Below are 24170 nucleotides of genomic sequence, written 5' to 3'. Positions count from 1 at the left end.
ATTGAAGGACATGTCCTCGTCAAAAATCACTCCAAGGTTCCTCACAGTGTTACTGGAGGCCAAGGTAACGCCATCCAGAGTAAGAATCTGGTTAGATGCCATATTTCTAAGATTTTAAGGGCCGAGTACAATAACCTCAGTTTTATCTGAATTTAAAAGCAGAAATTAGAGGTCATCCAGGTCTTTATGGCTTTGAGACATTCATGTAGTTTAACTAATTGGTGTGTGTTATTTGGCTTAGCTAAGCTAAGGTAGCAAATTCCTAAAAATACAGGGAGTGAATACAAGAGAGTGTGCTTCGGATGAAGCAAGTGAAGATTAAACTATGAAATAAGAAGTTATCTATAAGTTTTTAGTTATTTCGGCTATCCAGATAAGCTACACAAAAACACAACCATGTGTTGGAACAGGAAGTGATAGGAGGTGAGAAAAATAACCTTAGGACAGGTGAGATTGGTCAATGGTAGAGCTATTTTTCTGAAATTACACACGTTAGTAACGTGTGTAATTTCAGAAAAATAAAATAAAAATAAATAAAATAAAAATAAAAAATAAATAAAAATAGGAAGACACAGTGCTGGTTCAACAAGACAAAGTGGACAAGTTTACAACACCATTCAACGCAACACCACACAAAGTTGTAAGCAGAACTGGAAACCAAGTCATTATTGAATCACCAACAGGAGCTCGCTATCACCGGAATACCACACATGTGAAGAAATACGAGACAAATGAGACCAGAGAAGGACACTATGACACAATACCTGAAAGGGAGGAAGGTGAAACACCCACAAAGACTGACACCTTCACTCCAACACCACAAGAGGGCTCCCAGGGGCCAGAGAGACCAAGTAGATCACAGAGGGCTAAAAAGATACCCGAGAGGTTTCGTGATTTTGTGGTGAAATGAACTATAATATGTTAAGGTGAAGAGGTAACTTACATTTGGCAAGTTTCAAGTTCATATGTGTATTTCGACATGTATATATTGAAAAAAGAAAGGTACATGTGTGGTGAGACATTTAGATTATATAATTGTTAGAAAGTAAGACAAGAAGAATGTTCAATGTTGGGGGAAAAAAAGACATAAAAGTTATTACAACTAAAGTTTGAATCTAAGGAAAAGGGGGGTGTCATGTATTGATATGGCTATGTCTTAATGTGATGACCTTTGAACCGGATGTGGTTGTCCGAAGGAAGCCCCGTTAAGTGGCTAGTTGTAAGATGGACAGTGTTCAATAAAGCAACATAAAGACCGTGCTTTATGTCCTGATTCAATTCAGAGTGCTCTGCCTAATTTAGTAATAAGGTGGGCACACAACAAGTGGGCTTGACTTTTGCGCCTATTGGCTGATCGTTTACTATCGACTAGTTTTCCTGGATACCTGCTCCGCGGACGGCTGCCACAGGTAGCAAAAACGTGCTAGGTCAAAGGTCAGGGAGGATGGCGGACTGGTGTGAACTTCAGTCAATTCTGCTCATTTTAGCAGATCAGATAGAGAGGGATCATTTACCTGTAGATACTGTTTTGAGTCGTTTAGATGATGTTTCTGAAATGCTTGGGATGATAATTGCTCTTCAAGATGTTAGCATCGATGACAGCATTGTCGAAAGTTTAAGATCAATTCAGCACCGTGTTCGTTTGGAATACGCCGAGGAAGAACAGTCTTCAAATGTTGGTCGTCCACGTCTTGAAATCCCGGCTGCAGCACTCAGGACTTTAGTGCTGTCCGGGATAACCATCGGGGTAATTGCCGATATGTTTTCTGTGTCTCCGAGCACAATTAGGAGGAGAATGACGGAGGAAGGTCTAAGGTAAGTTTATGCTGTAATTTAACACCTGTGTGAGTCTGTACACAGCATTATTTAGATGTTGACCTTAATTATGACGTTTGATATTGAAATATTATCGCTTACTTTTTTATTGTGAATGTCTAAAATAAGCGGGGCAGCTACGGCTAGTATAATAACTATACTAACTATATTATATATGTCAAAAAATACACTCTGTTAATATCACTAATGGCACAGGAGGATGAGTGTACTTAAGTAGTATTTGCACAGACCTAATGGAAAAGCAGAGTGTGCCATGGTTAGCAGGTGTTTCTACATTTTGGGAGAAAAACAGCAATCAGACTGCGTGAATGTTGTTCTTCCAGCAATCTGAACTCTTAACTCTATAAATATGTTTAAACAACAAACAGAATCACGTATATCCTCCCTAACCACCAGCAGGATCTCAGATAGTGTTGACTGTTTGTCATAGTTGTTCTATGTTTGACAGTTAACGTTATTTCAGTGACTTTTCTATTTCAGGAAATCCATCCATCTTTTTAACTACTGGGTCATTAAGGAGGCTGAAGCCCATCCCAGCTGTCATTAGGCAAAGGGCGGGGTAGACCTCGGACAGGCCATAAAACAGGATTAATCTGGTACACTAGTCTCTTTCTTTCTGTAAAAAAAACATCTGTGTCTGCAAACATTTGTGTTATCAGTTTCATTTGAGCCTGAATACATTTGAATATGAATATGAAATTTCTCAAGTTTTTAAAAATGAGAAATTAAACTGTTATTCTACTATGAGACCACACGGGGGCAGCCCTGCCTTATTATGTATTATTCTCTCTTACTAGACATGGTTAGGATGGCTTTTGTGTCAAACTAACCAAAGTAATGTTGTTGTTAATGTTTTTGTGAACAGTGGTATTTCAAGTATGGTCCTGTTTTTTTCTCCATTACAGGAGTTTCACTGGTTAAACAATCAGTGAATTGAAAGATTGTTGAATGAATGAATAACCAATGAAATGAAAGGTTGCCTATGACTTGTTGGCTGATCGCTGACCTTCTCTACTCTCCCCACAGATTCGACAAATATTCAGCTAATGTGATGGTGGACAGCAAGCCGGTCAACCTGGGCCTCTGGGAAACAGCTGGACAGGAAGATTATGACAGGCTCCGCCCACTGTCCTAGCCACAGACGGTACAGAATCACACATACTCACACAGGCACACACAGTAACTAATGGACATAAAGTTACACAGACAGAACTTATATAACATGTCAGCTAATTAAAACTGCAGCAGCTATTCTAATTCTTTGTCTCCTTGTCTCTCCATCCAGGATGTTTTCCTAATCTGCTTCTCCCTGGTTAGCCCGGCATCCTATGAGAACGTCAGAGCTAAGGTGAGTTTTGGCTGTTTTTTATGAGGCCTGTCTCTCAGCTGCCGAGGAACAAAATGTAAAAAAGAACAAACGGAACAAAAGCAGTAATTTATTATAGAGAAAAAAAATAGGTACTTGGATTACAAAATGGAGAAAAAGCCTAAACAGGTCTAATAATTGATGTGAATGAATGATTGATGCTGTGGGTGAAAGTTGGATGATGTATTTCTCTCATCTTTAATAGCTACAGCATATCATTTGTTTTTCATGCCTTCATCCACCTTTCTGTAACACCTGGCATCAGAGCTTCATCTCCCTCCACCTTTGATTCTGTTTTTTGCCTCTAACACGTTCCTTGATTTTGCGTGTTCCCCTTTCTTGCCTCTTATTTAGTTTTCCTTTACTCTGTATTCTGCCAGTGGTACCCTGAGGTCCGTCACCACTGCCCCTCCACGCCCATCATCCTGGTTGGCACTAAGCTGGATCTGAGGGATGAAAAGGATACCATTGAGAAACTGAAGGACAAGAAGCTGGCGCCTATCACCTATCCACAGGGCCTAGCTCTGGCTAAGGAGATAGGTCAGTCACTCTTACTTTATTTGCTTGAAAAGCACTTTAAGATTTGAAGCTCTCCTCACCAGTGAAGATATGAAACTAGCAGATGAAGATGCTAGAGAACTTTGTAGCCTGACTGCCTCTGCAAATTTTTGTTATTCCCCTCATTTCCTGGCATCACAGTAAAAGTATAGTAGCTGTAGTTGACTATAGTGTTCTTTGAAAGTTGAACTTATTCTTCTCCACTACCAGCAAACCTTTCTTCTCTTACTTTGTCTTTGTAGTTCTTTCTCTTCTTTTATTAACATATATGTGTCTTCGCATGTATAGATGCAGTCAAATACCTGGAGTGCTCAGCCTTGACCCAGCGTGGTCTGAAGACTGTGTTTGATGAGGCCATTCGTGCCGTCCTCTGCCCTCAGCCCGCCAAGGTCAAGAAGAAGCCCTGCTCGCTGCTGTAAACGGTACGACTGAATAAAACACAGAGGAAGAGGAGGAAGAGAGATTAGACGTTTGAGAGAAGAGAGAAACAAAGTGAACTCGCTCATTAAATCAACACATAAAGTAGAGTAGAGGTTTGAGGGCTTCTTTTCTTTTCTTTGAACATAAGTCTGAAGCTATTCAATCAAGCCTTTTATTTGTCACATGCAATGTTTACATCTGCAGTGAAATTGGACCCCCCGAACATACATACGTATCAGCTCCAGCCTTGAGACCACAGCTGACACCGATACGGTAGCTGCATGAAATGATGGTGGTTTTCCTTTAGTGCGAACAACTGCATGTCAATTTCACAGTTGGTCTAACAGTCCGTCACTGGTCTCTCAGTCTCCCGTTGGAGAGCTTCTCTGAGATGTTATCAATCTTGTGCTCAGAGAGCAGAGACTGCCGTGAGCTTCTCCAAGATCTTATCCGTGCTGCGTTCAATGAGCCCATTTTGAGAAGTCACGACCCGTCCCATCATTTCCATCATAGCGGGCAGCCTTGTGGGGTTTTGAAAAGTCGACTCCGCCTTCCTTGATAAGCCAGGGCCAAGCCAACTCCGAACAGCAAGAACCCTGTTATCATGGTTCCGAAAAGGTAGATGTCTACAATGTCCTCGATTGACAGTCCCGCCAGGCACACGACCCTCCAGTTCCTCCACCCGTCCATTGTGTATCCAGAGGGGAACGTCCCTCTAGGACACTCGGACTTACTCAAGCCCAGGCTTCTCGTTGAGAAGAGCGTGTCAATTGCATTCAGGGACCAGTTGTTCAAATCCATAATTCCTCTTTTAGGTTGTAACAGACCGTGAGAGTCATCCAGGGCAAAAGTAGAAAAGTAGACGAGACTAGACAAGGACATTGAGAAGCCAAGCAGGAAAGAGAAGGAAGAGGGAGAGGAGAAAAGTGCGACTGCCTTCATCCAGAGCCAAACGAGAAAGGAAACTGTAGACACTTATCACTAAGAGGTGATTCAGAAGTTTGTTCTTGCACATATAATGGACAGAAACATTAAAGAGAAAAGAAAAGACATAAATGAACACAACACAAGACAGAAAAGTTTCACATGCTTTGTACTCAATTTCATTTTTTTGCAGAGGAAAAATAAATTTGTCCTGAATATTGTTGGAGTAATTTTGTCCCACAGGCATCAATTTAACCCCATGATTTATGTGACCTTTGTTTTAGATTCTCACAGGAGCACAGAAGAAGAGAAAAGGACTGCAGACCCTGAAGAATATATGCAAATCTGCCATGTCTCTAATGTATATCTACAACTTTAAACAAAACAAAAAACCAAACAATGTATGGTGTGCAGGTTTGCTATTGTTTTAGAAATGCCAACGAGCTCTTAAGTCCAAATCCAGACGCTGCCCAGACAGGATTTCTTTGTAAAATATATCAGTTTAGAGATTATAGACCCTTTGAGTTTAAGTGTAAGTCTGAGAGCAGCATGCTGCCTTCATCTAAAGTACTGCCAACAATATATATGTGTTTCATGAAACCTAAAATAAAAATAACTTTTGTAACTGAAATAAACACAGTGTTTCAGTATGATTTGTTCACTGTGCTGTTTTCAGGGTGATGAATGTAAGGAGCAGAAATGGTCGTTTGTGAGGAAGCAAGCAACAAGCAAACTTGTGTCTGAATAAGATTTATTAACAAATGTATTATTTGTTGTGCTATTAAAATAAAAATAAAACATTTGATTGCACAAAAGATTCACATTATTTCTCCACAACATGTGACCTTTTGGATTGAATGCCTATACTCAACTATGGGGGATATAAAATTCTCATTTTGATCCAGCTGCTGATATCGCCTATACTCTATCCTTATTTACATATTGTGGAGAACAGCATCTTTTTCTGGTGGTGAGTTGAAAATGTTCAGACTCAAACAGCACTTTCAGTTTTGCAGTTTAATGTTTGACCAGCTTTTTTTGCCAAAACACCTTCATGTCTGTGAAGGTTCTCAGTCATCCAGGTCATTGTAGTCAAAGGAGCTTGCAAAGAAAAGCGTCTGGACTTCTTTACAGTTTTTTACAGACGCTAGGACACATGTCTCAATACTTAGGTCACTTTTGCAAAACTCTTCACACAATTCTCCTAACTGACCCTCAGCGTGGCAAAGCAGTTCATTTCACATTCAAAATGCACTACAACTACCAAAACACTTCATTCAGGTCTCAAATAAACTCATTCTTCCAGAACACTAGCAAAGGTTGACAGCCGACAAACACACTTTGTCACCCACAAAACAATGACCTAAAAAACACTAACAACATGTAGCATTACACAGTGTTTTCCTGTGTAAAACAAGGAAACATCTCTGTTTATAATTTCAATATATGTTACTGGAATGAATCAGGCATCATGCAGAATTCATTAATATTTGTTTATGTATTTTTATTTTTCTGCACTAAGTAATCCCAAAATACAAGAATTTGTATACACACCATCCACTGATACTCATACAATAGTAATGCTAATCTACTCGGTCTTCTCCATTTGGCCACAGGTTCTCATCCACATCACATCTTATGTCATCTAGGGCAATACACCTAGGAAAGAATCTTCTGGCTGCCAGAATTGAAGGAGTTGAAAAATTGAAGGAGTAACACCTGTGTAGATGTTCATCTACAATGAGAATAAGCTGTGGCTGGTTAAACTGCATTTTTAGATTTAAAATATGTGTCAATAAAATATTGCTGTTGGATTTTGCTGTCTTTTCAAGTTTTGCATTGTGTTATTGTTTTGGCCATAAGTTTAACAGTTTTGAAAACAGTATGTAAGCACATGCAAAATGTCCTGCACGTACAAAGGTTTTTGGCAGTTGTTGTGTCTGAGTGAGAAGATAATTCATGAAATTTGAGAGATGTAGTCATTGAATGCATTTTGTGCCAAAACAATGATAACTGGTCCTCAGTTTAGCCCACATAGACTTCTGTTGTGCTCACTGTGTGAGGAGTTTTGCAAATGTGACCTAAGTATTGAGAAATGTGTCCTAGGTCTGTAAAAAACTGTAAGTTACTTGAAGACGTTTCACCTCTCATCCGAGAAGCTTCTTTAGTTCTAAGGTCAAATGGTGGAGAGTCCCAGATATAAACCTAGTGGGAGTATCCCCCCACAGAGGGACAAAAGGACCCCCTGATGATCCTCTAATCGCCTGAGCCAAGGTGTGAAACTGGGTGTGGGTCCCAATCAGCCAGAGTTTCGGGTGAGTTCATTGTGAAACCTGGCCCCACCTTATCATGCGAATTCCTGAGATCAGATGGCCCAGGATGTGAGTGGGCGTTAAGGCGTCTGGGGAGGGAACTCGAAACTGGATTATAGATGGCAGAGAGTTGGTGTCGTAAACCCCCGCCTCTGTTCAAAGATGGTCGCTCACAGTGGACATAGATGGCTTCTTTCACTCCTCTTTCAAACCATCTGTCCTCTCTGTCCAAAATGTGAACATTGGCATCCTCGAAAGAGTGTCCTTTATCCTTAAGATGCAGATGGACTGCTGAGTCTTGTCCTGTGGAGGTGGCTCTTCTGTGTTGTGCCATGCACTTGTGAAGTGGCTGTTTGGTCTCTCCAATGTAGAGGTCTGGGCATTCCTCGCTGCACTGTACAGCATACACCACATTGTTAAGTCTGTGTTTTGGCGTTTTATCTTTCGGGTGAACCAGTTTCACTGGGGGACAGAAACGCGTCTTACAGAAGACGTTACAGGTCTGTGAGAGCCAGAGATTTTCCATGTTTGAGGTGACCAAATACTTATTTTCCACCCTGATTTACGAATAAATTCTTTACAAATCCTACCATGTGAATTCATGGATTTTTTTTTCACATTCTGTCTCTCACAGTTGAAGAGTTGAAGTGTACCTCTGGTGCAAATTACTGACCTCTGTCATCATTTTAGGTGGGGGAACTTGCACAATCGGTGGCTGACTAAATACTTTTTTGCCCCACTGTATGTAGCCAGGTGGAAGGTCTTTATTATTGGACATGTCGCTGACTTTGACTTCATGTCCACTCTAACCTGTTTCTTATGTGTGCTGTGTTCCTCCATCTTTCTCCCTTTTCCTCCCCAGCCCTGAAGTCTTTTGAATTTTCACTCAATAACAGCACCTTTTAAAGTTATTTGTTTTTATTTATTTAAACATATAGTAAAATTTATATAAAGTGGTAAATGTTATGCACTACCTAAAGTGTGAAGTCACAGAATGATACTATTTAGTGCAGTTTTTAATCATTACCAGTCTTCATCTTAGAGCTTGTGCTCTTATTGTGCCATAATGTCTCCTTTTAAACTGTGTGGATGTTCACCTCTTCTTCATCCTTCCTGTTCCTTTCACCAAACTGCTCACTCTTGTTCTCCTCTGATCTCACTTCCTGTTCTGGTTATAAGAAGAATGCAGTCAGCATGTGTCAAAGACACTCCCTTAGATTAGATATTTGACATTTTATTTATCAACTATTTTATGCACTAAATTAATCAATTATTAAACAAATATCATATTGTAGAAATGCAAATAATAATGCACTAAGCAGTTTCATGCCACAAGAGCTAAATGGTCACGTCACTGTATTTATTTCCCACAAACTACTATACCTAGGATCTTCAGGTTTCCACTATATTTCATTAATCTGCAGCGACTGTAGAACATAAAGTATATTGACCTCTATTGTTTTCTTTATGACTTGGCCTGAATACACACACATACACATCTTTGAATAGCACAACAAATGAGGTAATTTTCCATGTGTTTTAATAGGTTTTAGTGATTTATGGGTTTTATGTATGTGTGTGTATTTTGGTCTTCAGTGTAAATTTATACAAACTGTAATTATTTCAGATGAAAGATCCGTTATTTAATGTTGCTTTATGTTGTGTGTGTGTGTGTGTGTGTGTGTGTGTGTGTGTGTGTGTGTGTGTGTGTGTGTGTGTGTGTGTGTGTGTGTGTACGCTCAGCAGAGGGGAGGTCAAGGCAGGAGCTGAGTTGACCTGGTACATCAAGTTTGGATTTGCCCAGTTGTTGGTAAACAAAAAAGATTTAAACTTAAAAGATTTTGAGTTCATGCACACTGGAAAAAAAATTCTCTTCATCACAATCATTTGTTTAAAAATATGGCTGTTTTACTGATCTATGGTTATTATTAAAGAGGAAGGAAAGAAGAAGAGGAAGCCTGAGCCCAGGTTCTGTCCATTTTCATAACAAGTGACAGCACAGACATCTGAGCTTTTTCGTCATAAAGATTGTGATGTGAAGCATCAGCAGGTAAAGTGTCGTTAAAGTGTCACTTCAATAATGCTGCTGGCAGAAAGAAGTGTTGACACATACTAGCTTTGAATAAAAGGCTTAAAACACAAACAGTCTAATCCTGGGTGTTGCTTTTAAGCTTAAAGAATATAATAAGTTCTAAGACAATTCAGTTTACTTCTTACTGTCCATGTTGTGTTGTGGTATTTACTTTATCATGAATGTACGCTACTTTGTTCGAGCGACTGTAAAAAATAATTGTATTCATGAAATAAACTAGACTTTCACAGTCTGCATCTTCCACAGTTTTTATGCTTTTGTTCACTCCAAGTTTGACACAAACCCACAGACAACCAGAGTTAACTATGTGAAGCAATCACAGACACTGTAATGGCTGATTTTTCTAATAAACACAATCAGGTTAACATTAAGGTTTAACATTGAAGGAGATTTGTTCCATAGTCACAGTTATACTTGTATTTCCTTTACTTACATCCAACACTACTATGTTCTGTTTCAGTCCAGGTGCTGGCAGTTTATCCTTTGTTGTTTGGACAAATAAGCTTAAAGCTAAACCTTCATGTTTTTGATGGGAAAGTTTGTTAAACCATTGCTCAACTTATGTCTGCACAGAGCAGATAATTATGATGTACTTGTAAAAAGACTTGATAAGCAGGTCACAGCTGAATCAAGGGGTAATAAAAGTAAGACCACGCGGTCTCAGCACGACTACACATGCAGTGGGTTATCGCACACATTTGAAAGACTCATTGTGTAACTCAGGATGTGACCCCTTATAAAGGAGACAGAGAAGTTCTGTTGTTCAGTCAAGTAAAACCTGGTGAAAGCGCAATTCTAAGACTCTGGTCGTTGCTTAAGTGTATAGATAAAAAATCTTTTTTTCATGCATTATTTTCTTACTATATTAGTATAATCACCAAATCGATCATTTCATATTTATCTCCTGAAACGATCTACATTAACTTTTTATCCCTAGAAATGTGTTTCCAGAGTCCCAGGTTTAGTGACTTCCTGTCCACCATCACATTAGCTGAGTAGTTGTCAAATTTGAGGGGAGCAGAGAAGATCAGACACCAGTCAGCAGGTCAGAGGCCATCTCTCATTTCACAAATCAATCACTTGATTTATAAATGGAACAAACACCCCATCAGACCAGGTAATGACCCATTATGAGACAACAGCCGTCTGAGAGGAGATGTTCTGTATCACAAAACATGGGAAACAAACAAACTCTAGGCATTCTGAAATATATAAAGCTCAACAAAAAAACAAAACCATATCAGATCCTGATGTAATTCATTTTGTTGTTGTCTTTATTAGTCATTTAAAAAGGTCTAGAAAAAGTGTCCAGGAAGAGATTCTACTATTTATGCAGCACTGCCCCCGTGTGGCCACAAAGACACACAACAGCTTCATTTCTCAGCCTGTTGCCTTCTTTTTCCTTCATGATGTAAACAGTGAATGAACTGAAAGAAGTCAACCCATAAACTGTTAAACTGATACAACAGTCATGATGATTATGTAACAAGTTGTAGTTGACTTTCTGGTGGTGGTTTTGGTATACAATTTAAAAGCCATTTTCTTTTATAAATACACCATACACTTTGTTCTTGACCATTTCTTTTCCTCATATCCTTAATGGACAGTGGAGGAACACTACATCTAGCTTCTGTTTAACATTTATCCAGGCGCCCCCACACTGTACCTCTACAGAAACCAAGGGAGAGAGACAGACACACAAAGATTTCCACTTGAATCTTCATCTCAAAATAGAAAAAGTTTTATCACAAAATAATTACAAGAGCACAAATAAAAACCAAAGACAAATGAAATAAAAGGCAAGGCCCTGCGACTGAACACAGCACATCTTGCACCTTTAAAATTCACAAATTTCACTTTTCTTTGTCAGTCTGTGGTATTAAAAAAATCTCAACATGATGACCAATGTTTGACCTTTCACCTCTAGCATAGTTTTCTCTGGATTTCAATCTGGCCACTCCAGAAATGACATTTATCAGTGTATGTACAGCATCCATTTTTGGTTTAGACAGTCTGACACAGACCGTCTCCATGGCAACCTCCAAGACTCTTCTTTTCCTAAAAAAAAAAAAAAAAGTCTCTATATGACCACCAACAAACCTGTTACACCATATTTTTTTCACCAGCTCACCTTTGCTGAAGGTTCTCATACAAATCTAAACATCTTTTGAGAAAGTCCACATCACTCTGATCTGTAATGAAAACAGAAAAACAATGACAACACCAGCAGAGGCCTCCGACATAAACCTGGCAACATAAATCCAGATAACTTTGCTTATTTATCTCTTAAAACATTCAACAAAGATTACATTTCTAACAAATATACCAATATCAATATATATTCCAGAAACAGGACATTCCAGTTAGATCCTCTCCAAACTTACACTGGGCAGCTCAGCCCATCATCCACTTTTACAAAACAGAAAGCCGCCTGATACAACAGCCCCAAAAGTGACAAAAATCCACCTCCAAAAAGCAAAACTTCTCATAATGGAAAAACAAAAAAGATTGTCAGTCCTATCAAACACTTTCTCTTAATCTAAAGAAATTATTCCAACATCAAACTGTGAAATTTACAAATAACTACCAAGTCTCTCATGAGAAAACTCTTGTTCACATTAGAGCTGTGTGGTACACAGTACGACTGATCTCTGTGAGTGATTCATTTCACAAAGTGTTTCGGCCTGGTGGCCAGTACCTTTGAAGGAAGTTAGTAATCTGTGCATAACAGAGCCACGTCTCCATTTCTAAGCAGAGACAAATCTCTGTTTTTTAGGGAGAAGAGAGAGCCCCACATGATGACTCGATGCCAGTAACAGTCTTTTACAGAAGTCTGCAGGCAGCCCACCCTGTGCAGGAGCCAGCTGACCAGCAGCAGCACTAATCTCCTCCAAAGAAAAGTTAGCATCCAGGACAGCTCTGTCCTCAGAGCTCAGCTGAGGAAGCCCCTGCAGCAGCTTCTCCACGCAAGCTTTGTTACTTTACTCCATCCCTAACATGGTGGTGTAAAAGTCCACAGCATACTGACCTGCTCTGCATCCAGGAAAAACCACTAACGCCACATAAACTACACTAACAACACCATACACAATTACACTAACTCATCATCAGCCTCACAACACGCCACACATAAAAAAAACACAACTTTCAGCCAGACAAACCACACAGTCCACCAAACTTCCATCATTCACCAGAGAGAGGGAGAGATATAGAACGAGAGAGTTTAGTGGATGTGTGTTTGTGTGTGTGATACACACAATTTATGAATGTACTCTCCAATAAAGGTTATGTAGTTGATGAAAAGTGGGTTAGATTAAATGTTTACATTTCTTGTGCATGAAGTAAACTATAATATTTATATGTAAAATTCCACACCTACACCTGTGCGCCCTCACACTGCAGCACATTTTACTCCCCTGGTTGCAGAAACCGTTCTATATTTTGTCACAGCTGCAAAAGAAGCTCCACTCAAAGAAACTCAAAGATGATGGAGAGGAAGAGATTTCAGAACATGAGGCAGGAAGGTGGGGAGAGAGTGAGGCGGTATGGCACACAGGAAACGGTCGAGGGCAGACTCAAACCCAAGCTCCTGCAGTGGGAACTCTAACGTTTAGTACATGTGTCCCCACTCAGCCAGGTGAGATATAGCAGAACCATCAATTCAGAGTCTGACAGTAAGGGTGAAGACGAGCCTGACTGTTGGTCTGCTCCAAAACAAGCCCATAAGCAAGCTTTGAAATAATATGTTACAAAATTGTGAAACTGCGACATGAAATTTGATTTGAAAATGAAATTCATCCTGATCAGGAGCTGTTATGATCTAAATGGTGTTCTAGATCCAGTAAGCATTCATTCAACTTGTCTGCAGCAAAATTAAAAAATAAGTTACCACAAGTTGTTTTTTAATTTGGTAAATAATTGATAAAGTGTTAAAAGTACTGTTTGTGTTTGACCTCATCACCAGGATGAGTTGGAAATACTTCAAATTCCCTCAGGTGGCCTTTTGCTGGTTGGATTGCCACTACAGTCTGTAAACTGTGGAGGTAATTTTGTGAGCTCATTGGATGAGCAGTTTCTGAAATACTCAGACCAGCCCATCTGGCACCAACAACCACGCAATCTCTTTCCCCCATTCTGATACTTGCTTTGACCTTCAGCAGGTCATCATGAACATGTCTGTATGCTAAAATACTTTAATTTGCTGATGTCTGATTGGTTCACTAGACATTTGTGTTTAACGAGCAGGTGAACAGGTGTACCTGGCAAAGTGTGTGTAACCCTCAGTGTTACTGACATGTTCCACACTGATGCACAACAATACTCTGTGCCCCACACTGTTTTATTAAGTATGTCTAATCACTGTGGACATTACATGTACCTTCTTAGAGGAGAGGTCAAAGGTCAGTTACCTTTATAGGTTCCTGCTATATGTTGTGACATATACACAGCACAGTTGTAGGAATGATAGTTTCTAAGTTCTAAAGCTTTTTGTCAATTTTCAACCAATAAATCTTAAAGTTGACCTCGAAGACCACAAGTTTGAATGGATTGTTAACATGACCCCACTCTACAGCACTGCAACATTTTAACATGAGTTATTTAAGACTTTCCAGGTATCCTGGTTACAGAAAAAGATTGATGAGCAGAAAAAAAGAAACAAACTTTAATTGTTTCTGATTAGAAGCTGTACAATCCGGACTGACTTTAACAAATGTGCTATAGGCTCAGCTGGAAAATAGTGAGCTTTACAAGACTGATTTTGTTCCAAAGGCTTTCACAGACCTCAACCAATCCTAAGGCTAATTAGCACGGCTAGAATTTTAAAAACATTTGTTAAATGTTGTCATTGCTAACATATACCTGTTTTAGAGCATGGTGAGTAGCGAGAATGCAAAGTTATTGTTACCTCTAAAAAGAAAAATGTGAAGATGTGATGTTAGCATGAGCTATATAGTATCTCCAAAAGTTGATTCTGTTCATCTGGACTTTACGTTTTGTGGGAAAAACGTTTCGTCACTCATCCAATTGACTTCTTCAGTCTCAGCTGACTGCAGGTTTCCCCAATCTTACAGGGAGTGCAGAATTATTAGGCAAATGAGTATTTTGTCCACATCATCCTCTTCATGCATGTTGTCTTACTCCAAGCTGTATAGGCTCGAAAGCCTACTACCAATTAAGCATATTAGGTGATGTGCATCTCTGTAATGAGAAGGGGTGTGGTCTAATGACATCAACACCCTATATCAGGTGTGCATAATTATTAGGCAACGTCCTTTCCTTTGGCAAAATGGGTCAAAAGAAGGACTTGACAGGCTCAGAAAAGTCAAAAATGGTGAGATATCTTGCAGAGGGATGCAGCAGTCTCAAAATTGCAAAGCTTCTGAAGCGTGATCATCGAACAATAAAGCGTTTCATTCAAAATAGTCAACAGGGTCGCAAGAAGCGTGTGGAAAAACCAAGGCGCAAAATAACTGCCCATGAACTGAGAAAAGTCAAGCGTGCAGCTGCCAAGATGCCACTTGCCACCAGTTTGGCCATATTTCAGAGCTGCAACATCACTGGAGTGCCCAAAAGCACAAGGTGTGCAATACTCAGAGACATGGCCAAGGTAAGAAAGGCTGAAAGACGACCACCACTGAACAAGACACACAAGCTGAAACGTCAAGACTGGGCCAAGAAATATCTCAAGACTGGTTTTTCTAAGGTTTTATGGACTGATGAAATGAGAGTGAGTCTTGATGGGCCAGATGGATGGGCCCGTGGCTGGATTGGTAAAGGGCAGAGAGCTCCAGTCCGACTCAGACGCCAGCAAGGTGGAGGTGGAGTACTGGTTTGGGCTGGTATCATCAAAGATGAGCTTGTGGGGCCTTTTCGGGTTGAGGATGGAGTCAAGCTCAACTCCCAGTCCTACTGCCAGTTTCTGGAAGACACCTTCTTCAAGCAGTGGTACAGGAAGAAGTCTGCATCCTTCAAGAAAAACATGATTTTCATGCAGGACAATGCTCCATCACACGCGTCCAAGTACTCCGCAGCGTGGCTGGCAAGAAAGGGTATAAAAGAAGAAAAACTAATGACATGACCTCCTTGTTCACCTGATCTGAACCCCATTGAGAACCTGTGGTCCATCATCAAATGTGAGATTTACAAGGAGGGAAAACAGTACACCTCTCTGAACAGTGTCTGGGAGGCTGTGGTTGCTGCTGCACGCAATGTTGATGGTGAACAGATCAAAACACTGACAGAATCCATGGATGGCAGGCTTTTGAGTGTCCTTGCAAAGAAAGGTGGCTATATTGGTCGCTGATTTGTTTTTGTTTTTGAATGTCAGAAATGTACATTTGTGAATGTGGAAATGTTATATTGGTTTCACTGGTAAAAATAAATAATTGAAATGGGTATATATTTGTTTTTTGTTAAGTTGCCTAATAATTATGCACAGTAATAGTCACCTGCACACACAGATATCCCCCTAAAATAGCTAAAACTAAAAACTACTTCCAAAAACATTCAGCTTTGATATTAATGAGTTTTTTGGGTTCATTGAGAACATGGTTGTTGTTCAATAATAAAATTATTTCTCAAAAATACAACTTGCCTAATAATTCTGCACTCCCTGTATGAACAGTGCATGTATATGGTTACCTGTCCCCTTGCAAAACTTTGCTAGACCCGTCCCTGCACAGTTACCAGCTGTCAGTAGAAAAGGATCCTGATGTTATTTGTCTCTTAGAAACAGTTCATAACTTCCCTTCAACTCATCCATGTCACCTAAAAGGTAAACCTGTTTCTCCATCACCTGTTCAGCTCTGATGATTCAGTAAGGACATCTGCTGGTTTCATCTTCACGTTTCCCTCTCACCACATATCCAAACCGATATCAATGACCAGCAGCTGTTACAGCTGTGGCTCCAGCCAACATCAGCTGATACTAGAAAGCAATATTAAATTAATTCTAACAGCAGCTGATCAAGCTTTAACCTGCTGTTGTTGTTTAGAGCGACCACCGCTGGTTTCCTCTTTCTGGCTCGAAATGTGTGATAAACAAACAAGAGAGAAGCAGGCAGAGCTGTGTTCAGTTTAAGAGAGAGGTTTTTGATACCTGAGAAGGAGTGCAGCAGCTCCATGGTGTCTGTGGCACAAGCAAGGTAACCATCAAGCTCAACTGCACTTTGGAGCCTTCTGGAGATTGGTCTGGAGAAGAATTCATCTTCATCAGATGACTCTCTTTGCTGATCCTCACTCTCATGCTCTGTTGTTTAGTATTCAGGACAGACCATCAATAACTTACAATGTATTAGGTGAAATACTCACTTAAGCATGTGTTCAAATGTAAAAATACACAAAAATGGGATCACATGAATCCTTACCAGCCTCTGTTACATCTGCTCTGTCAGTCCAGGAAGTCTTGAACTTGGATAAGAGGACTGCAGCTGCAGCCAACTCTGGATCCTCCATCATCGCTCCAAAACGCTTTTGAAGGCCATTTTGCAGGGCTCTGATGAGTGGCACGCATGTCTTGCTTGATGTCTCCAGCCTGCTAAGTTTGGACAGTAGTTGTTGGATTACTGGCAGGAGCCATCCCATAAAGGAAGTGGACTCAGACTGAAGAATGTTTGAAGCTTTCACCAGTGGCTTCATGGTGGTACAGTACTCCCTAAGGAATGCAACTTCTGCAGGACTCAACCTGTAAGACACAACAACAAAACCCACCATGACTATAATAGGGATCTTCTGATTTAATATTAAGAGTCTGCTCACGTTTTTAACCATCCATTAAGGAAAATTCACAAAATTTGCAACCATATTGGTAGGTGTCCAATTTTACTCACATTTTCACCTTGAACTCCTCACAAATGCTCCTGATGGCATTTTCCCCCTTCTCATCAATGATGCGTATTATCCTTTCAATGGCAAGGTAGGTTGAATTCCATTGTGTTGCATTGGGACGAATGATCTGTAGTTCACACTTGTCCTCTACCACTTCATTAGCCAAATGAGTTTTGTTCCAAATGGCCTGGCATTTTGCAAAGCTTGCACGGGAGAGCCTCTTGTAGGTTTCATTCATGCTCTCTGCTAGGGCAGCATCAGATGTTGCCACAAGGTTTAGCAGGTGACATGCACATCGCTGATGAGGCGGGAGTTGATACTCCAAACCAGAGTCTTCATCAAGAATTGCACTTGCCTCATGGTAGTCAATATGGTCAGTCAGGTCAATAGTTTCTGGGTCTGCTTCATCTTCAGCTTCATCTGCATCATTTTGTGCCCCAAACATGTGGAAGGCCTTGACAAAGTTGGATCCACTATCAGTTGTGGTTCTTACAACTTTGCCTCTAATCTTGTATTGGCAATGGATATCATCAAGCGCACCAGCAAGCATGTCAAATGTGTGAGACCCTCTCAATCTTTTGCATGCTGGTGCTGCAGATCTTCTTTCCAGGGACTCTTCCTCCAATGGCATGTGACTCCAAGGTAACTTTTCTGATGAGCTGACCAACAATCGGTAGTGGTAGCAACAAATTTGACTTTATCCAATGCTGCAACCAAAGTCATCTTCATGTGATCAGCAGCTTCACAGATTCTGGCACGGACAGTGGGTCTGGAGATGACTTTGGCTTGAGGTTGTAATGTGGTAACCAATTCTTTGAAAGATGGCTGTTCTACCACTGCAAATGGCTGTAGACCCTCACATATGAAATTGATGACAAGCATGTCAACAGTTGCTTGTGGAACATGTTTGTTTGCAGCTCTCAACATCAGGTCTGGTAACTTGGCTTGTGTATTTGCTGAGAGCTTGTTTGGTGTGGCTGTGGTCTTTCGCTGACGAGATGTTGATGCCACAGTGATATTGTACTGCTCAATCTTCGATGGATGTTTCCTCTGTAGAGATAAATATTATCACACGTCAGGTTCATACATTACTTCATAACATCACTGTGATTAACACTACAGGAAAACACATTTTTAAAACATCATTCAACTAGACATGAGCTAATCTTTGATTGTTTAGCATAGTATAAAAGAGTGGTGAATTTGGTCAAATCTTGCAGATATATTGCTGTATTTATTTACAAATGTAAACCAATTTTGAACGATCATTGCAAAAAACATGAATTTCTGTATACATTCCAAGTTCTGTAATCTGTATACTATTTATAAAAAGAGTATCGACCAATGTATCAGTATCTAAATTTTTAACTCCTTTTTATCAGTATCACCCTAAAGTTTTCAGTATTAGTCAGGTTCTAAAAATACTAAGAGAGCAAAATATGTGTATATAGCAAATGTAATTTAAGAAAAGGGATCACATACACAAAAATGCTGCCCATACAGCTAACAAATAAAAACAATCCACATTATGTTCTTTGAAAAATATATCATATCGGGAAACATGTAACCCTACTGATTAAGAGCCATGTCACTATGATAGACCTATATCAGGCCAATGATCCTGATCAACTGATCCATCAATCGGGCTCTGGTACATGTCAGCTGAGAGCTGGAAGATTAATTTGAGATGCAGCTCAGCACTGTGTTCAAGTTTTGTTTTTATTTTTTATATAGGCCAGCTGATTGTAGGCCTGTGTGTTTTAAATGACTACAAATTTAATTTATTGTAATGACGGTGGTTATCCAAATAATAAGCTAAAACATTCCTACGAATTTAGCTGTTCAGTGATGACACACGAATCGTACTTCCGGGTCTAAAGTAGTCTGCGTTTAATATGGCTTTTGTATTGTTAACATGTTTAATGTTATGTATTTTCTTCTATTTGATCTCAAAAAGCTCCTAAAACAGTCAGTGATCACTGTTGACCTCCCTCGGCTTTTATTACCGCTAATCATTTATTTAAGCTCAGTTTTTAAAACCTTAGGATGTAACTACAGCCCAGCCCATGCAGCAGTATATGAATGACTAACCTCGTATTGTGGATGGATTATCTCAGTTGTTCTCCTGGCTGAAGTTTGGTCCTTTTACAGCATCCTGCCATGCGATTACATTTGTTCCTGACCACCGAGAACACTCACATTAACTTTTATCGAGTGGAAAAAAGTTAGCTTGTTTATATTATGCTAACATAGCTGTGTCGCTAGCGGTCACGTAGCACATCATTATATACCAGCTAGCCCAACTTCAGTAACCCTACAAACGTCACTGCTGTTTAGTTTTCTGTCTTCATTTATGCTGGAAGTGATAGCAGAGCTGTACGTTTGAATTTGTTTCCAAAACCTGCAGTCAGGACATGCTATATTGTATTTAGATAGAAGCTAGCGAGCTAACTCCCTGCTAACTTCTAACTCTGTTAAATGTCATAAATTCCGTTTTCATGGATGCCTGGATGTTAAACTCAATTGTTACACCTGGTAGAGCAGAACGCTGATCATTTTATTAAAAATGAAAGACTTTAGACAGTTTTTCAACTCTCAGTAATGCCATAGTGATCGTTTGATATATGGACCTGCAGCGGAGTTTAGACCCAGACAGGCTAGTGAGGTCAGACTGAACAACCGGATAGTTCTATGCCGTGCACGTGTACACGTTGACAACCGTAACCATGGCCGCCGAGGGTATATAAATGCTGCACAAGGTTCCAAACGTCCGTTTACACTTGCTCGTGGACTTGTTTCGACCTGCTCCAACCTCAGCCTGTGGAAAGCTAAGTTTTGCAAACTATTTCACTAAAAGCGGATATAACTTGAGAGCAGAACAAGTACTTCATCGTTTGTACTTGTTTTTGTTTTTCAAGTTTGAAGATGGCTCGCCGTGGACCCGGACTCCCCGACTGTCACCTGGACTTCGCTGCAGGTAAGTGTGAAAATTTCTTTAAATGTAAATTACTGTAATAATTTAACAAGTTCCAGTGTGAATATCAAGTTTTAACGTGATCAAATATGTGTATTCAAGATTGTTTCCCGTAAATTGTTTGTATGTTTTAAATTTTCCGGGAGAGGTGTAGAAATTATTAACGACTGGTGTATGAATATGAAAAAAAGGTGTTACTTTGACTTGAAGGCTTCAAATTTGACACTTTTCTTTAAAATGAAATGGTTAAAAATAGCTTAATGGACTAAAATTTGTAAAATGCCCAAAAATCAGTTTCTGTGGTAACGGCATCTTCAAGATGTCACGGGTCAGAACACGCAGGCGTAAACACACAGATCCAGGTCCCCTCCTGACATCCTTTTCTTCTCCGGATCAAAGGCTTTATTGACATAAACTATATTTTTTCTCTGCTGCAAAACACAAAGATAAAAAAATACAAATAAAATAATATCAAAAGAATATGAAAACAGTAGTAATAATGGCATTAAGACCTATCTTCTGTTACGGTAATGCTTTTAACCTTATTAGATAGCAGAGAGAGATATTGTACACAGGGATATTTACACAGTGATAGCATGTTTACCACAGATTAGATGTACCTGTCCTTATGGCAGATACAGTCCTTGTGCACATTTCTAAAAATGTGGATTCTGGGTTAAGAGTTTCTGTTTGTTTGTTTTTCACTTGACCATCATTTTCAGACATACCTGCAGAGCTTTGTGTGTGCAATTTTTACTCTTGCCAAGGAGGTTGTGTTTTTATTTTTAAAAAAAACAAATAAAAAAAAAACAATATATATATATATATATATATATATATATATATATATATATATATATATATATATATATATATATATATATATATATATATATATATATATATATATATATATATATATGTGTGTGTGTGTTTTGTTTGCTTTTTATATTTAGGACATGCGATTGGTACATGTGGTCTAAATGTTACATTATGGTTTGCATCCACATATTTAACCTATGAGCTTTTTTCAAAATGTGTGACATCGTGAATTGTAAATAAAACAGGAGAATGAGCTGCATGGTTAGTTATAAATGTACTGTAGTATATTTATATAATAAGTTACTCATGTCCGGCTATTTACAAATCAATACCTATTATCCATTACCTATTCCAACATAGTGTTTGCATAAAGGCTTACAAAGAACAAATAAAACAAATTGAATGTACACAAAATACAGTGACATATATAGTGTCAATATAGTGTCACCTTAAAAGTACACAGAGTGAGCTGCCTTGGTGGAGGTTTGGTGGTCTTCTATTAAAAAACTTGACTTAAAGATTGAACAAGTAGAAGTGTCATTCAGTCTGGCATAAAATGCTTTTCTCTCATCCTCTGCTCAAACTAACAGATGTAGGTCTGTTGCTTTAACACTGGGTGTCTATTACATTCCTAATGTTATTTTAAAAATTGTTTCCTCACAGGGCGTCTTGACTATGTGGTTGAACGCCCTGCAGAAGAAGGCCTTCCTGAAGTCATCAGGATCCTGGATGACAGTCTCCAGAGCACCACCTCTTCTGGTGAAGCTCAGGACACTGATACCCAGCGTATCAGCGAAGGTGAGTATGGTGAGTATTTTATCCCTCTCTCATCCTCACCCTTATCTCATGAAGCACCAGATGCTGATGACAGTGAACAGCAAGGTGAGTATGGTAGGTATTTTATCCCTTTCTCACCCTCACCCTCTTCTCATGAAGCACCAGATGCTGATGACGGTGAACAGCAAGGTGAGTATGGTGAGTACCCCCCCTACCTACCTATAGACGATGAAGAGGTGAGTGAACAGACTGACAATTCATCTGACTGGAACGACTCAGAAGAGTGGGGGGATTGGCTTAGCGATGACTCTGGGTATGACACCATGGATGAGAGAGATGATTCCCCTCTCATCCGGGAGCACCCTCCAGAGCCGTTTTGGCACGATTGGCAACGTCCTATTGCTCCAGGTGCTGCCCCCATCCCCATGCCGCCTTTCGGCCAGGCCAATGCCCCATTCTTCCCTCGAGTTGTTGCCCAGGTTGGTGATCCGCCAGCTGCTCCTCCCCCAGCTGCTCCTCCCCCAGCTGCTCCCTCTGCTGCTCCTCCCCCAGCTGCTCCCTCTGCTGCTCCTTCCTCAGCTGCTCCCTCTGCTGCTTCTTCCTCAGCTGCTCCCTCTGCTGCTTCTTCCTCAGCTGCTCCCTCTGCTGCTCCTTCCTCAGCTGCTCTCTCTGCTGCTCCCTCCTCAGCTGCTTCCTCTGCTGCTCCCTCTGCTGCTCCTTCCTCAGCCGCTCCCTCTGCTGCTCCTTTCTCAGCTGCTCTGTCATCTGCTTCCTCAGCTGATCTCTCTACTGCTCCTTCCTCAGAAAAGAGAAGCAGAGAAGACATCTGCACCGAAGAGGTAAGTGCAAAGAGGTGCAAGGTGAGTGACCAGTTTGATGCCCCTTCAACATCCTCAGGTAGTTTTGGAGTCAGACGTTTCTGGGAGAGGCCTTTTAACCTTTCCATGGATGACAGTGACTCTGATTAGTTTATGTTAGAACGTGTTTTTAAACTTTGCCTTTGTGTTTTTGTTTTTACAGATATATGAACATGTGACTCGCACATGTGAAATGTATTTCTTTTTTTCTTGATATGTGACATTAATATTAATATTACATTGTGAATTAAAGGTCGTTTTTTAGTTGTTATTACTTCCAGTTACGTCCAAGATGGAGCAAACACCCCACCCAGAAGACAGCCTTACCCCGACCAACCCGATGAGAAGGATGGATGACCAAGTGAAAAACGGGAGAGTGGTGCTGTGTTCCAACTATGTAAGTTATCACCTCACATTGACAACAAACTGTATTGAAGACAAAATTCTTCCAATAGTTGGTATAAATCATCATCCTATGTCAGCAGCACTGTAGGTTTAGCTTTATTTATATTTTTCATGTGTATACGTTGGGTTTAAAATTGCTTTTTAACAACATACTGCAGCTACCAACAATGAAAATGCTGTTTTGTGTTAAAATGACGTCTTTCTTGTGTTATTGCTTTGCAGGGCAGCTGAGAGTGGACAGAGCTGCACAGAGGACCAAAGATCCACTCTCAGCACTTCATACCTGACTGGCCACAGCACCAACCCTCCTCACCCTGGGTGAGGAGGGTCCTGACCCCGCCTGCACAGAGGGAGTTGTGAACATGCACTTCTGTGTTGGTGGGTTTAGGATCCTCCTCACACTCACACTGATGAAGACTGTCACTGGAAGATGTCTCCATTGCATCAGCAGGACGTAAGCATTTGTAAAATATTACAGTTTGTGATGTTTTGTACATATTTTTATTGCATCATTTAAAACTATGAGATATAAAATAAACCAATTTTCATAAAATTTTCTGTGTATTTAGTTGTTTTCTTAATAAGTTCTTTGGAACATCATTGCAACCTGTCAGCTTTTTATTGAGGATTTAGAAAGTTGCTGGTGGCCCGAGTGTGTAGAGTGGGGTGTTGTTTTTGTCACATGGTGAAAGTGACCTCATGGGGAGCAAAGAGAACAACTGAACAATTTGGGGATTCACAGACTTTCGTAATCGCTAAAAACAATTAATAAAAATTGTTCTGTGTGAACTAAAAGCTCAAATATAAACCATCCTGACACTGACACAAATGATCTGCTGTTTATAAGCAGGACAGTGTTTTCATGAGCCTGGATGAAGCTAATTTGCATGAGTTTAACCTCCTGGTCAAAAACTTGCATGACTCTGATATCACTCCAACTTTCTTCTGTTTATTTATTCATTTTTGCTAATTGTAGTAGATTAATATGTTCACCAACTGA

The 24170-nt window shown here is 40.0% G+C and overlaps 1 protein-coding gene across 1 annotated transcript; it reads left to right on the top strand.

The window, feature by feature from the left end:
- Positions 1 to 2945: 2945 nt before the first annotated feature.
- On the top strand, positions 2946 to 5873 carry LOC308395022 (ras-related C3 botulinum toxin substrate 2-like; the record flags this gene model as incomplete). Its single annotated transcript, XM_080879677.1, has 5 exons — positions 2946 to 2980; positions 3082 to 3184; positions 3583 to 3742; positions 4049 to 4182; positions 5389 to 5873. 4 exons carry the CDS (start codon positions 2946 to 2948, stop codon positions 4177 to 4179), a joined length of 429 nt encoding a protein of 142 aa, XP_080735803.1. The 3' UTR covers positions 4180 to 4182; positions 5389 to 5873.
- Positions 5874 to 24170: the final 18297 nt, after the last annotated feature.

The sequence above is a fragment of the Rhamphochromis sp. 'chilingali' genome (genome assembly GCF_963969265.1).
Source record: "Rhamphochromis sp. 'chilingali' genome assembly, chromosome: 4".
NCBI classification, from domain to species: domain Eukaryota; kingdom Metazoa; phylum Chordata; class Actinopteri; order Cichliformes; family Cichlidae; genus Rhamphochromis; species Rhamphochromis sp. 'chilingali'.
Note: the sequence above shows the minus strand (reverse complement) of the source record. Positions and strands in the feature narration are given on the sequence as shown.